The sequence below is a fragment of the Dendrobates tinctorius genome, unplaced genomic scaffold (assembly GCF_039654945.1).
Source record: "Dendrobates tinctorius isolate UK_male_01 unplaced genomic scaffold, ASM3965494v1 ptg000164l, whole genome shotgun sequence".
Taxonomy (NCBI): domain Eukaryota; kingdom Metazoa; phylum Chordata; class Amphibia; order Anura; family Dendrobatidae; genus Dendrobates; species Dendrobates tinctorius.
In genome coordinates this window covers 4,325,034-4,345,654 of record NW_027361831.1, presented here as the reverse complement: position 1 = coordinate 4,345,654, position 20,621 = coordinate 4,325,034, and the positions used below count along the sequence as shown (strand labels likewise).

Here is a 20,621-nt window from a genome sequence, read left to right as displayed (position 1 = left end):
CTACAATATCAGATCCTCTCAGTGGAGATCTTCTATATAAGAGTTTTTTCTTAATCCGTTTAGGATGGATATGGACAGAGACAAGATGGCGGAGAGAATATTACACCTCACCCTAGAGATCCTCTTCCGGCTTACTGGAGAGGTGAGAGATTCTGATGACGTCACATTACATCATTCTTATCTATGGGAATAACAGATGGACAGAACTGGAGAGGTGAGGACTCTGGAAATGTCTGTAGTGAGATTTATTAATGTCTCTCCATAACCAGGATTACACAGTAATGAAGAAGACCTCTAGCGAGCGCTGTCAGGACCCTGTGTCTGAGGGATGGGGAAGACCCCTGAGCCCAATCACATGTCCTCCTCCTCACCCCCTGATACATGAGGACATCAATGACCAGAAGATCCTAGAACTCACCTACAAGATGATTGAGCTGCTGACTGGAGAGGTGACACTGCTGGGAATGCTGGGACATTATACAGTAATGCTATGAAGGGATCGGGGGGATGATGGTGTCATTGTATGTGTCAGGTTCCTATAAGGTGTCAGGACATCACCATCTATTTCTCCATGGAGGAGTGGGAGTATTTAGAAGGACACAAAGATCTGTACAAGGACGTCATGATGGAGGTTCCCCAGCCCCTCACATCACCAGGTAATAGACAGGACTAAATACACACGGCCTATAATTATCTGTATGTAAAGAATAAATTCAGTCCCTGTATGTTTTTCCTCCAGTTCTATCCAGTGAGAGGACAACACCAGAGAGATGTCCCCGTCCTCTTCTTCCACAGGACTGTAAACAAGAAGATCCCAATGTTCCTCAGGATGATCAGGTAGATGGAGAGAAGGTGTCATGAGATCTCCCCTATGATGTGTAGATGGCTGTGAAGGTCTTGTGCTCAGTCTTGGTTTTTTCCCCAGAATTATACACTGAATGGCCATCTTATTAGAAACATTTTTGTCATTTTGTTAATAATTTATCTTTTCTCTTTTTCTGAATCATTTCATCTGATTTTTGCAATATTTATTTCAGGGTAACGATATGAGCAAAATGATTATGCAGCCATTTGTGATGGATGATGTGCGATGTAAAGAGGAGATTTCTACATATGACTATCCAGGTGAGTAGTAACCACGAAATGCCGAGAAGAGTCACATCAGGGTAAATTATCATGCACAAAGGGGTTCAAATACATACAAACTCAGGGATGTGGGACCTTCTGTTTAAAAAAAAACGGATTAACTTCAAATAAGTTCATGCTAACAGAAACAACAGTCCACCTATGACATGACATGTCTCTGTGCGTGGTTCATGGCTCTTATGACTCCATATCATGAATTTCATCATTTTTTAAATCCTAAGGAATGAAAGTTACTGTAGAATCTCCTGAAACGAGGAGCACTAATACTTTTTCTACCTTTCTAGTCAGGACTTATAGGAGATCCAGTGGTCCATCACAAATTAATGTAACTCCAGTTTAGGTGACATGGTTGAAAAATTCTCTCTAAATGGCTAATATGTCATAAAGAAACTCATCTGGCCCAAAATATTGGCACCTATGATAGTTTAGATTGTCAACTGCCAACTTGTCACATACTATAATTACCCAGAGATGTCACAGTTTTTGACTACAGTAGTTACTGCCCAAGATCCTCTGATTTAATCACTTTCCACTGCAGACAGTTTCGTGTTCCTACTCAGGCCCTATTTTTCAAATCTGACATGTGTCACATTACTTGGTAATAACTGATTTTGAGGTGGTTGTTTTTTTTTTTTTTTGTGACGCATTGTAGATTAAATCCACTGCCCTACAAAGTTGGATGTTATACCACTTGACTGCTCAAATGAAAACTAAAAAAGAGCGAACAACTTAAAATATATAGAAAGAAAAGTGATATTGACTTAATTAGTACTGGTCGCTCAGTCAGTAAACCATAGATAGTAGCATATTACAAACATCACATAGTAATCAGCCTGTACAGGACTGTCAGATGGAAGAGAAAACAAGCTGCCCAGCTTACATAGAGTTAACCAAAAAATGGTAAGTGCAAAATACTAAAAAAGGACAACGTGTTTGGTGAACATGGTATTGATATTGCAGAATACACACCAGTTGTTTCACCATGCATGTATTAGGTACTGATTTTTAAAATAGACTATACACTATTGATTTACGTCGATGATTGCAGGCTTATCTCTTGGATTAAACTGCTCAGCGTTTGTAGGACTATAGTCTGAAACAACTCACAGTTCAGGTGCTAGTCCAGGATAGATCATCACTTATAAGTTAATCCTTGCTGAAGCTGCCAGGCGTGGGATTGCACTCTGTCAAAAGAAATAACTTAATTTTCGAAACACGTAAGCGAGTAGACGGCACCTTCACCTCATTGAAGAGAGTGACGTCACACGCCGCTTGCTCCAGCACCCTATTTTCAGTTTTCAGGTGAGTTGCCGGCACTTAAAACAAATGATGCAACACATAATAGTCAATAATTAACATTTACCGAATTTCTACTTTACATCAACAGCATTTTTCAGACATCCTTTTAGGACAGTTGTAGGATTTTAAACCCTTTTACCCCCTGTTAGCATCACTCCGGGTTCGCAGCAGCACTTCCAGCTGGGCCTCTGGCCATGTTCTAAGGGCACGTGCGCTCACGCTCCTGCCCTCTAAGACTAGTTTCACACTGGCATTTTGAGGCCAGCGGGAGCTCGCCGTGAAGCTCCGCCCCCTGCCGCGCCTCCTCCGGTCAGCTCCGCCTATGGGCGCATGACGCTGCATGCGACCTGCGTACCCTATCTTTAGCATTGGGTACGCAGGCCGTGCATAGGTATGCTTTTCCGGCGCATGCGTCCTTTTGACGGTGCGCCGACCGCACCAAAATGCAATACGATGCGTTTGGGGCAGGTCTGCTGCACTCTGATACAAGCTCTGCCTGCTGCTCCATCTAGTCTGCCCTTTGGGTCCAGCTGCTGCGTGACCATTGGTCTGCCCTGGATTAACACCTGGCATTCATCGGGAGCCAAGTCTAACCTCACCATCAGAGGCTCTAGTGAATAGTCAGGGCTTTTGCACGCCCCTCCAGGCTCTCAGCAGTTCGTGGCACAGTGGTTCCACTAACCATGACCGTGACACCCCCCAAACTGATTCACCCTCATGACCAGTCCAAATTCTGACCAGTGTCATTATATATAACCAAACCATCCAAAGTATTGGACAGACAAGGAATGTATAAGGATGAAAACTTTATTTATAATCCAAAATTCAACATAAATTCCAACAATTGATGACGATGCCTCTTGTCAAAAAAACAGGTCTCATTCAGAAACCACACATGGTACATATGAAAATAATCGCTACACAATCCTAAAGATAACTCCTCTAAATTCTCTGGGCCTGATATATAATTGCCATTGCTATATTGTACTACTAAAGTGCTAATGTACATAGATACTCAAATGACCCCAGAGAAAAAAAGCTTCTTCCTGGCTGTCCCCACACTGGATAGTCCGATTCTTTGTGCCCGACGGTACTCCTTTCAACAGTTCTAGCAATGGGTTCACAATGCGGGTAAAGTTCTTCACAAACCATTGGTAGTACCCAGGAAGGCCCGAACATCTTTCACAGTCTTCGGGGTTGGCCAGTCTTGCACTGCTGCGATCTTTTCATGTGACGGTCTCACTCCTTCAGCAGAGACAACGTGCCCCAGGTATTCAATCTGTGTGCCAAAGAGGTGACACTTCTGCTGCTTCACTTTCAGACCGTGCCTTTGCAAGCGACTCAACACTTGTCCCTGCATTGACTTTGATGTCTTCCAAGTAGATGAGGGTGGTCTCAAAGTTTAAGTCTCCCAAACGCCTCTCTATCAGTCGCTGGAATGTCCTGGGGTGTTAATCGAAGGACATCCGGTTGAATTCGAACAGTCCCATAGGCAGTATGAATGCTGGCCAAATCCAACAACGAGAAGTATTTTGCTTTTCTCAGAGCAGACAGTGATTCCTAAATCCTTGTCAATAGATACGAGTCTTGCACTGTGCGGGTGTTCAGCTTCCGATAATCTACACAGAAACACAAAGTCCCGTAGTACTCCTTTCATACAAGTACAGTAGTGGCAGCCCACAGGCTCTGACTCTCGCATAACTCCATTCTGCAGCATATGTGTCAACATTCTCTTCACCTCCTGGTAGAGTAGTGGTGGGATCTGCCAATATCGCTCCCTAATGGGTGCAGCATTTCCTGTTGGCGTCTCATGGGTAATTGCTGTGGTATACCCGAAATCATCATCATGACAGGCAAATGCGTCCTGGTACCGCACGAGAAGAGCTTCCACCTGTCGCACCTGCTGTGGTGAGAGCTCTTAGTTCAGCCCACATTTGCTCCAGGATTTGGCATACCACCTACAGGTGATGGGGCTACGGTTCAGAGGACGCGTCTACAACCACTGTCCAGGGATCTCCCTGTTTTACTGTCAGCTGGATGGCCTTCGGTGGTATCAGGTCTTCCGGCATGCCCAGGATTTGCGCTATTTCACTCTTGGGCGAAAGTGTGAGATTGCCCTCCCCGAGATTGACACATACTGGCACATTACTGTCGTGAACAGTGGCTAGCGTCCACTCAAGGAGTAGGCCTGGAGGTAGCTGCTCCATTAAGGCTGATTATATCTGCACTTCAGGTCCTTCCAGCGGGGTACAGGCTTGGATGGGTAGGGTGAGCACAGTTTGTTCTAGTCGTAAAATGAGTTTGGATGCAGCCGGGACAGTCACTTTTCCCAATGTTTTCCCTGCGCTGGAGGCCTCTTGGGCCTGAGCCACCTGGATCAGCTGTTGGAACACTTTTCTTTGAGGGGTGCGAGGGCTTCACCATTTCAGAAACACATCTGTCGACCCATTAATCAGGAGAGTTCCGAGTTCTTTCAATACATTCATCCCCAGAGTCACGGCAGGGCCTTTGCCAGGGTCTCCAGCAATCAGCACTTCTCCTTCCGGGCTACATTTTTGCCACACACAGTGATTTGCATCCAGACCACCCCTGCGACTTGTAACTAATTAGCAGCAGTCAACCTGATCACTGGGCCCATTTGGGCTGTATTGTCTCAGAGAAATGTCGTCTGAAGTAGGTCTTATGCATCGTGGTTACTTGAGAGTCGGTGTCGACTAAATAGCGAACAGTCCCACAGCAGGGTGTTGTTCCCTGTAAATTTGGGGAGGTTGTTCAACATCGCCCCTAGTGATACGCTGGTCCTAGGGCCCCCCCCAACGGCTTGGTCTATCCATTCTGCGCCGGTGGACTGCATCCTGCCGACTATGCCTAGTGTGAGCAGGTTGCGGGAGACAGAGCAAGGGTTAAAGTATTTTACTTTAACAGATATGTACACCACGCAGGGCGATATAGGGTTAAACGGGTAATGCAGGCAGTAGGTAATAAAGGGTGTGCAGTTTTGACAAAATGGAGCAGTGACGGTAGCTGTTCTTCATGTATCACTTATCCGATCCGACGACTTCCAGACTGTAGAGTAGAGATGAGCGACTATGCTTTTTTTTTGGGTCAAGTCGGGTTTCATGAAACCCGACTTTCTAAAAAGTCGGGTCGAACGAAATCGGCCGACTATAGGGAAAAGTCGGGGTCCGACTGAAACACGAAACCCAATGCAAGTCAATGGGGAAGCAAAGTCGGCAGGGAGTGGAGTACAGTAAACACACCTACAGTGCCCATTTCAATGCCAACAACATCAATTCTTATTACTGAAGCTTCTCAACATTAATTTACTTTATAATAGTTACGCATTGAAAACTGGGGGTTATTTGGATTTGGCTAAAGTTGTGGGGGGGGTAGGGCTGGCTCCAGGTTTTCGTGTGGCCCAGGCCACAGAGTGTCAGTGCGCCCTTTTAACACATACCACAATTCATAATGCTCTGATACGGCACAGAAATATAGGTATAGTACAATGACAAATACTTCACTGCTTACATGACATGACTGATATCTATTTTAAATTCTACAATAGCTCAAAAAACGGACAGTGTATTACTCCATACAGTATTATGGCCACCACCTAGTGCGCCATACAGTATAATGAGCCCCATATATTTCTCCATACAGAATTATTGGTCCCATATAATGTTCCATACAGTATATGATGAGCTCCACATAATGCTACAGTATATGTTGGTCCCCATGGATGATGCTCCACTGTCTTATGGGCCCAAATAATGCTCCATATATAATGGGCCCCATTTCTAATGCTCCAGTGTATAATGGGCCCCGTAAATGCTGCTCCAGCGTCTGATGTCCCCCATTTGGAATGCTCCAGTATATGTTGGTCCCCATGGACGATGCTCCAGTGTGTTATGGGCCCAAATAATGCTCCATATATAATGGGCCCCATTTCTAATGCTCCAGTGTATAATGGGCCCCATAAATGCTGCTCCAGTGTCTGATGTCCCCCATTTGGAATGCTCCAGTATATGATGGGCCAAATGGATGATGCTCCAGTGTATGATGGGCCTCATATATCATTCTCCAGTGTATATTGCTCCCCAAAAAATGCTCCCAACATTTAAAAAAATTAAATACCTCTCCTCGCTGGGCACTACTCTACTCTGGACTCCTCAGCATTGCCGTTTTAAAGCTCTCTGCACTTGTACTGTTTCGGTAGACGGCATACAGACGTGATGTCACGGCAGTGGAGCAGGGAGAGGTAAGTATTACAAGTGTTGTGGCCCTGAGCAAGCATGGGGAGCCCACTCGTGGGCGACGGCTCGTGGGAGAACCAGCTCCGCTGCTGTGTGCTGGGAATGCCTCAAACAACCGGTTTACCTGAGTTGCTTGTTTGTTAGCCAATATTAGCTCTAGGTTCTCCTGTGGCATGATGTTGTGTAATTTGCCTTTATAGCGTGGATCGAGGATGCTGGCCAACCAGTAGTCGTCATCCCTCGTCATTTTGGCAATGCGGGGTTCCCTTTTTAGGATTCGCAAGGCATAGTCACACATGTAGGCCAGTGTTCCAGGTGTCAATGCTGCACTGCTAGTGGTGGGTGGAGGAGCACTTTCTGGCAAATCCACATCCCTCCAGTCACACACAAACCCTGTACCTGACCTTGGCACGCCCACATGTTGCCCCCTGAGAAGCATCCTCCTCCCCAAAATAATCATCCCCCTCATCCTCCACCTCGTCCACGACAGTTCCCTGACCAGACAATGACTGACTGTCATCAAGGCTTCCCTCCTCCTCCTCCTGTTGCTCCTCAGCTGCAGACGCCTGGTCCTTGATGTGCGTCAAAGTTTGCATGAGCAGACGCATAAGTGGTATGCTTATGATGGCGTCGTCTGCACTTACCAGCCGTGTGCATTCCTCAAAACACTGAAGGACTTTACAGAGGTCTTTCAGCTTTGCCCACTGCACACCCGACAATTCCATGTCTGCCCTCAAACTGCCTGCCCGTGTATCCTCCCACAAATGCATTACAGCCTGCCTCTGTTCGCACAGCCTCTCAACCATGTGCATGGTGGAGTTCCATCTTGTAGCAACGTCTATGATTAGGCGGCGCTTGGAGAGGTTGAGTGATCGCTGCAGCTTCTGCATACGACTGGAGTGGACGTTGGAGCGACGGATGTGCGAGCACAGTCTTCGCACCTTACGGAGCAGGGCTGTTAACTCCGGATTATTATTTAGAAAGCACTGCACCACCTGGTTCAAGGTGTGAGCCAGGCAAGGTATGTGTGTGAGTTTTGAAAGGCCTCTGGCTGCCACAGAATTCCGCCCATTATCACTGACTACCTTGCCTGGCTCAAGATGTAGACTGCCCAGCCATGACTCAGTTTGTCGATGTAAGTACTCGGCCAGTACCTCCGCGGTGTGTCTACTGTCGCCCAAAGGCATCATTTTTAAAACAGCCTGCTGCCGCTTACCACTAGCTGTACGATAGTGGGACACCTCATGTGCAACACTGACAGATGTGGATGGAGTGCTCTTGCGACTGCGCTCTGTCGACGAGCTTTCGCTTCTGGAGGAGGAGGGTCGAACGTCTACAGCCAACTGTTTCCTATACCGTGGGCTAGGCATCACTGTTCCACCAACGTTGTCCCCTGTGGAGCCTTCATCCACCACATTAACCCAGTGCGCAGTGATGGACACGTAACGGCCCTGGCCATGCCTACTGGTCCATGCATCTGTTGTGAGGTGCACCTTTCCACTCACTGATTGTTTTAGTGCATGGACAATGTGGTCTTTCACATGCCGGTGGAGGGCAGGGATGGCTTTTCGAGAAAAGAAGTGCTGACTGGGTAGGTCATAGCGTGGGACAGCATAGGCCATGAGCTCTCGGAAAGCTTCGCTTTCTACCAAACGGAAGGGCATCATCTCTAATGAGATCAGTTTGGCAATGTAGGCGTTCAAAGCCAGTGTACGCGCATGAGAGGATGAGTACTTTTTTGTCCTAATCAGAGTGTCTGGTAGGGTGAGCTGGACTTGAGAGCTGCATATGGGGGAACTAGCATTGGACATGATGGACTGAGAAGGGGTTGGTGATGGTGAGGGTGTTGATGGCCTAGATTCAGTGTTTCCTCGTGAAAATATTGCGTTTGCGTGACTGGTTTGGCCTAGCGACGACTCCTCAACATTTATTGATGGTGGTGTGCTTAGCGGTGGCCTTACAGTTGGGGAAGTGATGGAGCGTTGTCGGCTAACTTGAGTCGGAGCAGGTGCACATGTGCTACCTGAGCTTTTGTAGTCCGTCCACGCTTGCAAGTGCATGTTGGTTAAATGTCTAAGCATGCAACTGGTATTCAAATTTCTTAGATTTTTCCCTCTGCTAAAGGTCCTTCGGCACTTCTTACAGATAGCCTTTGCGTCATCACTAGGATTCTGTTCAAAAAAGTGCCACACTGCACTCCTCCTACTATTGTACAAATTATCAGGGCTTGCACACTGTGCTAATTTTACCGTCTGGCCAAGCTGTCCTGCAACTCTTTTAGTTTTCTTGCCAAGTTTTTTGACAGCTACGGGCCTGCCGGATAACCGCTGCTGCGATGACGATGCCTGCTGCGGATCCTTCTCCTGTTCTGACCTATTGTCACCAGCACCCGCTTCCCCCAATGGATGCCAATCCGGGTGTCTTGATCCAGGATGGGGTTTTGTCTTTGGCCCGTCCTGGTCAGACAGGGGTTAATTGTTTCTGCCTCTCTGGCAGAGGGCGGCTATTTAGTGGCCACTCGACCTAGGTCCGGTGTCAGTTATACTCCTGCCATCGGCTGAGTTAGTTGACCTCTTGCGTATGTGTGCCTGATAACTTGTTGCTTGTTTGGTTTTGATCTGGTTCCTTCCCTGTTACGAGTTCTGCCTGTCCCTCTTGTACTGCGCTATCCTCTCTGTGTATGACTCTCTGCCTGTGACTTGACTATTCTCTGCTCGTCCCTCTGGTACCGCGCCGCCCTCTCCGTGTTGACCTCTGCTTGTCTGACTTGCGTTTCCCTCTCCTGTACTACAGTATCCCTGCAGTAAATATATTACATCATCTGCAGCAGTAGGACGCTAAGCCCCGCCCCCTGCAGTCACATGATCATAGGTCCTTGTACTCCTTACTACTTTCAGTGTCGCAGGTCCTGTCTGCTTGAACTTTCACTGCAGTATCGGACCCCGGGCCCTTCCGTAGTGTGGGTAAGTCACCCTGCTTAGCCGTGGCAGTTTGCCGACGCTGACAGGATCCTGACACCGGGTCAACAACTGGGTCATCCATGACCACGTCTTCAATGTCATCTGCACCTTCCTCTGTACCTTCCTCTGTGTCACCGTGTAAGGTGGTATAGTATGTGGGAAGGGGCACCTGAGTTTCATCAGGGTCTGATTCGGGCTTAGTAGACTGCGAGGGCAATGTAGTGCTGTGGGTGAATGTACCAGCAGATTCGTCTAGCAGTGGCTGTGCATCAGTGCACTCCATGTCAGATTCATCTTGGACTGGGGAATTCAGGATTTGACTTGATAACCCAGGAATGGTATGTGAAAAGAGCTCCATGGAGTAATCTGAAGTGTGTGCTGCGGCATCCTTCACTTTTGGTGTGGGTGAAGGACACAGCGAAAGGTGTTGTTCCTGACCAGAGGCCTGCACTGACGACTCTGTGCTTGCAGTTTTTGTAACTTCAGAAGAGGAGGCAATAGAGCTGGAGGCTGTTTCGGCAATGTAAGCCAAAACCTGTTCCTGATGCTCCGGCTTTAAAAGCGGTTTACCTACTCCCAGAAAAGGCAACCTTAAAGGCCTTCTTGTGCCATGACGCAGGCTCAACACCTCCTGCCTTAGCTGCTATTGTGCTTTTGCCAGAACCAGCCGATGCACCACCACCACCATCAGTACCAGCTGCGCCCCCCCGCCCACGTCCGCGACCTTTTCCACCAGACTTCCTCATGTTTGGGAAAATGTACCAAAAATACCAGCAGAGAAATGGTACTGTATGAGTAGCATACAGCTGTGTAAGGTGTATTTAAGAAGTGAAATCTCCGTATATATTTTGTGAGTCACAGACGCTCACAAAGTATGTATTTCACCGTAATCCAACAAGCAGATATACGGTACTGTATCAGAGGTGTACAGCTGTATACGTTGTTGGTGAAACTGTCACTCTCCGTATATCTATTTACAGAATGTCACACACACACGCTGACTCTGTGTAGATGTGACAGTAATAAGAACACCAGATATCCGATACTGTTTGACAGTCGGACTGCTCAGTACGGTGTATAAAGAAATGGAAATGTCCGTATATGTATTTCCATGTATCTCCGTGTATTTTTTTACGGAGTCGCACACATATAGCATGTATTTGTCCGTGATACCAGCCGGTACACAGTTGTGTGTGAGGAGCGTACACCTCTATACGGTGTGTGAAAAAATGTACGCTCAGTATCTACTGTGCAGAAAAAAAGGAATAAAAGGATTTTTGCTTTTGAAAAACAGTCTGCACAGCAGTGTGCAAACAGCAATGCAGCTATCAGGGAGCCTTATAAGGCAGCCTAATAACCAACAGAGCTGCTGCACAAAAGTGTGAAAAAATGAAGGATTGGTAACTGTGCAGAAAAAAGGAATAAAAATATTTTTGCTTTTAAAAAAGCACTCTGCACAGCAGTGTGCAAACAGCAATGCAGCTATCAGGGAGCCTTATAAGGCAGCCTAATAACCAACAGAGCTGCTGCACACAAATATATCCTCCCCTGTCACTGCACACTATACAGTTGTGTTTTACAGTGACATTCGCTACCAGCACAAGCATTTTTTTTTTCTTTTTCCCTGCCTAAACACTCTCCCTATTGAGATCGATCAGCAGCAACCTCTCCCTATGCTAAGATCGGCAGAAGTAAGATGGCGGTCGGCGGTCACGGCCTTTTATAGGCACTGTGACGCCACACAAAGCCAGCCAATCACTTGCATGCCCTTCTCTAACATGGTGGGGGCCGCTGCCGACGTAATCGCGTTGCCACAGTGTGCGTCTTTGATGCTGGAAGCATTGTGGGTAACGCGACTTTGGCGCTCAAGTCGGCGACCTCATGGCCGACCTCACGCTATGGTCGGGTTTCGATCGGCGAAAGCCGACTTTAGCAAAAGTCGGCGGATTCTGAATTTGGCCGACCCGTTTTGCTCAACTCTACTGTAGAGTCCACGAAACAAGCATTGGCGCCAACAAAGGTCAGCCTAGGGTTAAGCCAGTGTAGTCCTGAAGACAACAACGAGTTGTGTCCTTCCGGCAGCGGTGAGTTTCTGGTGTCTCCTGCGGGATCCTCAGTCCTGCGGGTGCTGCGGAAGGTACAGCACAGGCCACAGCAATGTCGGAGCCCAACGTGGCCCGACAAACATGGGTCAGGATTCAGTTCATGGTCACACACCCAGTACTTCTCAGCTGGCACGCGTGCGGTACTCACGAGCTCGGAGCGTTTGGCACCTTGCTTTGTGGGGCCAACGGGAACACAGTATTTCTCAGTTCACAGTCTCTGCGGGCGGCAGCGAGGATGCTGTAGTGTGGGCCTTCACTGCTACGGTGCTCGAGGGACGGAGCACTCACCTCCCCCTGCTTTGCGCTGTCAGTTCCCGCTAAGTCTGCCTGTTTTCATGTGCACTTCTGCTATTTTGCCTCAGACATGCCCCCTGCTGCCAAGTGCAAAGGTTGGTCCGGTTATTTAAGCTTTCCCTCGGACAACAGAGGAGAGAGTTCCGGACCCAGCGCAAGAAAGGTACCTCTAGCCCTATCCTTCTGCTTACATAGGTAGCGAATGCCATGTTGCATTTGCAAAGCCCATGATGTGCCTAAACAGTGGAAAACCCCCAGAAGTGACCCTATTTTGAAACTTACACCCCCAATGAATTTGTTCAACCCTTTAATCGTATTTTTCCCTTCACCCATGACAGCACTACATGAGAGAGGGATCCGCCCCGCCAGGACAGGAGCCTACTGAGACATAAGGGGCGGCACCTCTCCCCCGCTTCAATTGGGTTCCTGTCCTGGAAGGAATCCCACTGTGGCGGTGCCTGTCATGGCGAAGAAAGAAGAAAAAAAAAAAAAAAAAAAAAAAAGAGCCCAGGCCCGTCCCGGCGCGGGAAGAACAGGTAACTTACCTGTAGCGCCGGCCGTCGGGTCCTGGAAGCACAGTCCCTGGGGCTCCTCTGGGCTCCGGGTTCGTGTGGGCGCAGGATGGGATCCCGGTGGCTCCGGGGAGCCCCCACCGCGCCGCCCCCCCTCGCGCACGCCGCATCTCGATCCCCGTGGCAGGGGAGAGACGCTGGCTTCTTCCGGCCGCTGACGTCAGCGGCGCTATGGATGCTGGGTGCACCGGCTGACGTCAGCAGAAGGCGACGGTACAATGGCGCCGGGTGCGACGCCAGCCGGCTTTCCGAAGCGGTCGGCCGGCGGTCGCAGGGGGTAGGGGGGGACGCTCGCCAGGACGGAGGCGCGGCATTTAAAAAGAAGAGCCAGAGGCAGAACGAGCGTTGCAAGATGGAGTCAGAGCAGGAGCGTTCAGTGTCCCTGCCTCCCTCACAGCCCTCTGGCAGAAAACATAGAAGCCAGTCAAGCAGGTGTCGCCCCAGCCGCAGGTCGGGGGACTCCACAAGGTCCAAAGAGCACAGGTCACGTGCTCCGACGCAGCCTCTGAGTCCGGTACCCTTGATTACGGGTGGTGAGTGATCTTCGTGAATGTTAGCATTTATGTTAATAGGGGTTTTTCTGTTGTATGTCTACCCTTTAGGAAAGGCCCAGAAAAGCAGGAAGCAAGAAGAACAATAGGCACTGCGCTATATGTAAATCTCCCCTAGCAAGAGACTTGCAGAAAGATCTCTGTGCCTCTTGCATTCAGCGGACTATGGCGGAGGAAGCGCCTAGTTTCGCAGCCAATCTATCTGCCCTCAGGTCAGAAATGGAGGGTTCAATTAAGTCCCTATTGAAAAAAGGGAAGAAAAGTAGGAAGAATCCCCCTAGTTCCCCCTCAGATTCCGCATCAGTCTCGTCTCAGGCGGAACAATCATCCTCCTCAGACCCCTCGGACAGTGATACGGGGGGTAAGCCACTCTATGCGGCTGACAGCTAGGGCAGCGGGACTATCAAATGCTGCTAGACGCGCCTTATGGCTGAAGGGCTGCCCGGGTGACCTACAGTCCAAAGCTAAATTGTGCTCTCTCCCCTGCGATGGTCGGTTCTTATTCGGCAAGAACTTGGACGATATTCTAGAGAAAGCAAGCGATAAAAAAAGGCTTCCCCAGATTCCCGATGGATCAGAGAAGACAGCCCTTTCGGAGGGGAAGATTCAGTAGGGGGCATCCTCGCGCTGACCGGAGAAGATGGGAGGATAAAAGGAAAAAAGAGTCGGGATTTATGTTTGGTGGAGGTACCTCCGACTCAAAGAAATCGCCACAATGACGCCAGCATTCCAGTGGGGGGGAAATTGGCACTCTTTTTCCAGGCCTGGGAAAAGATCTCCTCCAATACCTGGATCCTGAGCATCCTAAGAGAAGGCCTGAGAATCCCCTTTATTCACCAGCCAAAACCTGTGGTCGTCATTACACCCATCAGGAAGGTGACCGAAGAGCAGTTGGCCTTAGAAGCAGAGATCCTGAGTCTGATAGACAAGCGGGTACTTTACGAGGTCCCACACACAGGAAGGAAGGGGGTTCTATTCTCCCCTTTTCCTGATAAAAAAAAACCGGATCAATCATTCAGGACGATTATAAATCTCAGACGGCTCAATCGATGGGTAAGAAACCAGACCTTCAAGATGGAATCAGTGGCTACGGCGGTGAAACTGCTACATCAAGATTGCTTCATGGCCGTAGTCGACTTGAAGGATGCATATTATCACATCCCTATCCATCCAGATTACCAAAAATACTTGAGGGTAGCGCTTTGTATTCAAGGCATACTGAGGCATTTTCAGTTCAGAGCTCTTCCGTTTGGCATATCCATAGCCCCGAGAGTTTTCACCAAGGTCATAGCGGAAGTGACAGCCTTTCTCCGGATTCACGATACGGTCATAATACCATACCTGGACGATTTTCTTATAGTGGGCAGCTCAGAGGACCACTGTACGGCGCAGTTGAGTCGGGTGATCAATACCTTGCAAGAATTAGGGTGGATAGTCAATTTCAAAAAATCCAAATTGCAACCCCTAAAAAAAACAGACCTTCCTGGGATTTATACTAGATTCATAAAGGCAAGAGTGTCTGCTCCCAGAGTCCAAAATAGAGAAGGTGCAAAATCTGGCCTTGGCAGCCCAAAATCAACCATGTATGACATTGAGAAGGGCAATGTCCCTACTAGGTACCCTAACATCCTATATTCCGGCGGTCAGGTGGGCTCAGTTTCACACCTGGCAACTCCAGGGGGAGATATTATCAGCACAAAGGTCGCTAAGAGGGCGTTTAGAAGGAAGGCTGGAGCTTTCCGTAAAAACCAGAGACTCTCTCAACTGGTGGCTGGACGGTACAAATCTGACCTCAGGAATACCATGGGACAGACAGACGACGGATATAATATTAACAGATGCAAGCTCATCGGGGTGGGGGGCACACCTAAGGGGCCTCATAGGTCAGGGTTCCTGGACACCTCAAAGGGAGGCATCGTCCAACCTGAGAGAACTGTGGGCAGTAAACAAGGCCCTAAGTCACTTCATTCCGCTACTCCAGGGTCGCAATGTACGCATCATGTCAGACAACAGAGTAGCAGTGGCATACATCAACCACCAAGGAGGGACAAGATCACACTCCCTAATGGAAGCGGTAAACGACATTCTGGGCAGAGCAGAGGAACACCTACACTCCTTGACAGCCTTAAACATAAAAGGGGCAGAAAACATAGAGGCAGATTTTTTGAGTCGCAATACCCTGAGGCAAGGAGAATGGACGCTAAATCGGTCCATTTTTCAAAAAATAACGCAGCTTTGGGGGAAACCAGTGAAAGACCTCTTTGCCAACAAGCACAACAGGCAAACAGAAAGGTTCTGCTCTCTAAACCCGAGGGAGAAGCCATGGGCAGTGGACTCATTGCACATTCAGTGGAACTTCAAGCTGGCTTATGCGTTGCCCCCCAGTGGCTCTGATCCCAACAGTTGTCAGAAAGATCAGAAACGATCAAGCCAGGGTGATTCTAATAGCCCCATTTTGGCCAAAAAGGCCCTGGTTTGCTCTGCTACGTATGATGTCCCTCTCCGATCCATGGGTTCTGCCAGAAATCCCGAACCTACTAGCTCAAGGCCCAATATTCCACGCTCAGGTCAAAGGATTCCATCTGACGGCGTGGAATTTGAAAGGTCACTTTTAATGGATAGAGGGTTCTCCCCCGGGTTGGTGGCCACTGTGCTAAAGAGCAGGAAACCAGTGGCGACTAACATCTACGGCAGGACATGGAATAAGTTCCTACAGTTCCTAGGTAAGCCGTTAGGGAACGAACCCCCGATTAGTGCCATACTGGAGTTCTTGCAATCGGGGTTGCAGATGGGATTAGCGGTGAATACACTTAAAGTTCAGGTGTCTGCACTAGGGGCACTCTACAACTGCAGATTGGCATCAAATAGATGGGTAGCCAGATTCATTAAATCCTGCCATAGAGCTAGGCCTATGCCAATACCCAGAATAGCGCCCTGGGATTTAAACCTAGTGCTAGAAGCCCTTACAAAGGAACCGTATGAGCCCTTACACCAGCTACCCCTAAAGTTTCTGACCCTAAAAACGATCATTTTAGTGGCCCTTACGTCAGCCCGCAGAATAAGCGACTTACAGGCTCTCTCAGTGAATCCACCGTATACGCAAGTCTTTCAGGATAGGGTAGTGTTAAGAACAGACCCCGCTTATCTGCCTAAGGTAGCATCAGATTTCCATCGGGGTCAGGAGATTGTCCTCCCATCTTTCTGCGAGAATCCAAAAAATCTGGGGGAGGAAAAATTCCATAGTTTGGATGTTAAGAGAGCTCTATTAGAATACATGTCTGTCACTAGCCAGTGGAGGAGGTCCCAGTCCCTATTCGTAGCTTTTCAGGGTGCCAGGAAAGGCTATGGGGTTTCAAAAGGGACTATTGCTAGATGGATTAGGGAAGCCATTAGTGTAGCCTATTCAGCTAGTGGTATCCCGATTCCTGACGGCATCAAGGCTCATTCCACCAGAGCCGTGGCGACCTCCTGGGCTGAAAAAGCAGAGTTATCAATTGAACAGGCCGCTACCTGGGCCTCACCTTCAACCTTCTTTAAGCACTATAGATTAAATCTATCCTCCTCTGCTGACTTAACCTTTGGTAGAAGGGTGCTGCAAACGGTGGTCCCTCCCTAAGGTGTTTCGAAGTCTCCAAAAATCTCTCATGTGGTGCTGTCATGGATGAAGGGAAAACCACCATGGTTACTTACCGGTAGCCGGTTTTTCCAGAACCCATGACAGCACCCGTATATTCCCCCGCCTTTTCACCGTATGGTTGTGCACAATTAGTAGGGTGTTTTTGAGTGATGTGTTGGATTAAACATGTAACTAACCGGGAAGTCCTCTCAATGCTCTGTAACCCAACTGAAGCGGGGGAGAGATGCCGCCCCTTATGTCTCAGTAGGTTCCTGTCCTGGCGGGGCGGATCCCTCTCTCATGTGGTGCTGTCATGGGTTCCGGAAAAACCGGCTACCGGTAAGTAACCATGGTGGTTTATTTAACTTTGTTGGCAGTATGATGCAAAGCATAGATTTTTTTTTTATGGAGTTCACTGAAGGGGTTAAATAGTGTAGCAGTTTCATAGATCAGGTTGTTGCTGATGTTTCGATACCAAATATGTGTATGTATATGGGTGTGTATGTGTGTATATTTATAAATGTATGTATATACAGTATATAATAATAATAATCTTTATATAGCGCTAACATATTCCGCAGCGCTTTACAGTTTGCACACATAATCATCACTATCCCCGATGAGGCTCACAATCTAAATTCCTTATCAGTATGTCTTTGGAATGTGGGAGGAAACCGGAGAACCTGGAGGAAACCCACGCAAACACAGGGAGAACAAACAAACTCCTTGCAGATGTTGTCGTCTGAACTTCTGCCTGTTGCTTCTGGACTCCTTGCTGCTACTGCTGCTGCTCATTACTTGGTGCTATACCTCAGTTTGTTGAATATTTCAATATTGTGCTGTGCACTTCGTTACAATTGCAGGAAGATCTCTGTTAGTTTTGTTTCCACTTCTCACTTTGTTAAATACACTTGTTTGCCTCCTCAGCTTTGGTCTCAGGATTGTTTTATCCCACGCAATCAAATTCCATAGTACCCATATAATTGTTACAATCACCTAAGGTGCCATAATGGCAGAAATTGAGAACAGTAGAAAAGCTAATAAAGTTGACTCCACTTTTATAAGTGAATTAATCTATAGGAGTAGTGACTATTTTGACTGCACAGGTAGTCTCTGGAAACTATATAATAATATAATAATAATCTCACTAAAATAGGTAATGTAGAACACATATATATGCTCACATATAGTGTAAACCATGGCGATTATTAAAAAGATCAGAAGGAGCAGAATACCTGATTTGATGAGTAAAATAATTTGTTAATATAATAACAAACTTACAAATAGTATAAAAATGTGCGAGACTTGAAAAGAGACATACAGAGACAAAAGTAGCCCTCTAAAAGGAGAAATCTGCCCTCTAAGACTCGTGAATTAAGAGTCTAAACACAGGAGATGTAATAAAGTGTACCTATGTATGTGAGTACAGAGGTAAAAAAAGAATCTGTATCCAAGATATGAGCTTGATAGCTAGTTATAAAGTCCTCCATCCATATTAGTATTAGAGAAGTTGTAAACCATAGATGAGACATGCCTATATAGGTAGCAGGTAACAAACAGCCCAGATCAACTAGCATACAAAACCCTGTTCACTGTCTATATCTTAGAGAATATAATACTGACGTTTAGAGGGATTAGTCACCCAGTGGACAGGGAAGGGTTTGTAAGAAACTTTTAAATGGCTAGATAAAATGAAATAGTACCTGAGGCCATGATTCCTGTGTAAGGGGACAGATATTCACAGCACGGTGCTGAGCTGCACCTCTATGTGTGTTTCGCCCTCTAGGCTGAGTTTAGACAGTGGTCTACTGAGGTGTCTTGAGATGACTCTGCTTTGAGATGCCAGTTCAGAAGAGGACTTTCTGATCATCTCAAGGACACGCTGGCACCTCCATCTGCCACCCAGTTCCCTGGAGGAGGCAATGACCCAGGCCATTTGTATGGACCGGAGGTTACGGGAGAGAGGAATTATCCAGCATGAGATTCCTGTATTGCCTGCCATCTGAGGTGATGCCATTCACGGAGACTATGGAGGTTGGTGCCACCAACTTCAAGGAGAAAGAGAGGAAGCGACAACGTGATGGAAAATTGTTTTTTGTGGAGATCCGGGACATTGGAAGAAGGACTGCCCCTCTTGTCCATTGAGTAACAAGCTGCCGAGTCTGGGTGATTGTCGAGGAGGTCACCCAGACTCTCAGGTACCATTTTCATCATTTCAAAAAGTTTTGTTAGAAGTGGAACTGTGTTATGGAGGTGGTTTTGCATCCACTTCAGCTTTTGTGGACTGTGGATTTTCCATGAACTTCATTGACTCTAGTCTGGCGTCCAAGTTAAAGTTAGGGACAGTTAGGCTTAGAGACTCCCATCCATATCATTGCCATTGATAAGACACCGTTGGCTCAAAATGTTAAGTTTGTCTCTGAGGAGTTCCTCCACAAGGTGGGTTCCTTGCACAAGGAACAAACTTCATGTTATGTTATGAATAATCTTCCTGCGGGACTGGTGTTGGGGTTTCCCTGGTTACAGAGGCATAATCCTGTTATAGACTGGTGATCTCGTGATATTGTTAAATGGGGTCCTAATTGTTCCAGTTGTTGTGTTTCTGCTGTTTTTGTGTCTGCAATTAGTTGGGAGGGTGTTCCGGAGTACCTGAAGGACTTTGGGGACGTGTTCTCCGAAAAAGAAGCTGAGGAGTCTTCCCACAACATTGTCCTTATGATTGTACCATTGATCTTATTCCAGGGTCTAAATTGCTCAAAGCCCGTTTGTACAATCTTTCTGCCCGGAACGTACCGTCATGAAAAACTATATCTCTGATAGTCTACGGAAAGGTCACATCCTTCTCTCTGTCTCACCTGTGGCTGCTGGATTCTTTTTTTGTCAAGAAAAAGATGATGGTTTACGCCCGTGCCTCGATTTCCGGGAACTAAATAAAATTACTGTGAGAAATAACTACCCTCTCCCACTCATTCCTGATCTCTATAACCAATTGTCAGGGGCTAAGTGGTTTTCCAAGCTTGATCTCAGGGGAGCATATAACTATCCATATTCGGGAAGGGGATGAGTGGAAAATGGCATTTCTCACCTCTGAGGGTCTGTTTGAAGATTTGGTCATGCCCTTCGGTCTCACGAACACGCCCCTGATGTTTCAGATCTTCATGAATGATGTTTTTTCTGATTTTATCGGGCGCTTTATTGTTGTATACCTGGATGATATCCTTGTTTTCTTGCCTGAAAAGGAATTCCACATTGGTAATTTACATGCTATTCTTCATAGGTTATGGGAAAAAATTCTCTGTTCGGAAAACCCAAGAAATGTTTGTTTTGTGTCCAGGAGCTTTCCTTTCTGGTGATCATCCTTTCTAACAATGGGTTTCGGATGGATCCTGGAAAGGTTCAGGCCATTGTTGATTGGTTGCAACCCAGAGACCTCAAGGGTCTGCAGCATTTTCTGGGTTTTGCCAATTATTACTGAAAATTCATCAAGGGGTTTTCTCAGGTGGTCAAGCCACTTGCCTATCTGACTCGCAAGGGGGCTGATCTCAAAGTTTGGTCCCCCTTGGAGGTTGAAGCATTTACTACATTAAAGTATTTTATGTCTGCTCATGTATTGGTTCACCCCGATCCATCAGAACCGTTCATTGCAGAGGTGGACGCATCGGAGGTGGGAGTGGGGGAGGTGTTGTCTCAGGGACACGTACTTTGACCAATTTGTGCCTTTTTGTTTAGGAAGTTTTCTTCTGCAGAGAGGAACTATGATATTGGTAACCGGGAGTTATTGGCCATGAAATTGGTTTAATCGGATCACAGTTATTACGGACCTCA

At 47.4% G+C, this 20,621-nt stretch overlaps 1 protein-coding gene across 1 annotated transcript in view; it reads left to right on the top strand.

Moving 5' to 3' along the window:
• Positions 1-20,621, top strand: part of LOC141052899 (uncharacterized) — a 34,392-nt gene continuing 13,771 nt past the window's right edge. The window contains exons 1-5 of the mRNA XM_073550217.1: positions 1-142; positions 270-449; positions 533-656; positions 740-837; positions 1,038-1,125. Coding sequence (XP_073406318.1) covers positions 65-142; positions 270-449; positions 533-656; positions 740-837; positions 1,038-1,125 — 568 coding nt within the window. The 5' untranslated portion in view covers positions 1-64. The remainder of the gene's footprint in view (positions 143-269; positions 450-532; positions 657-739; positions 838-1,037; positions 1,126-20,621) is intronic.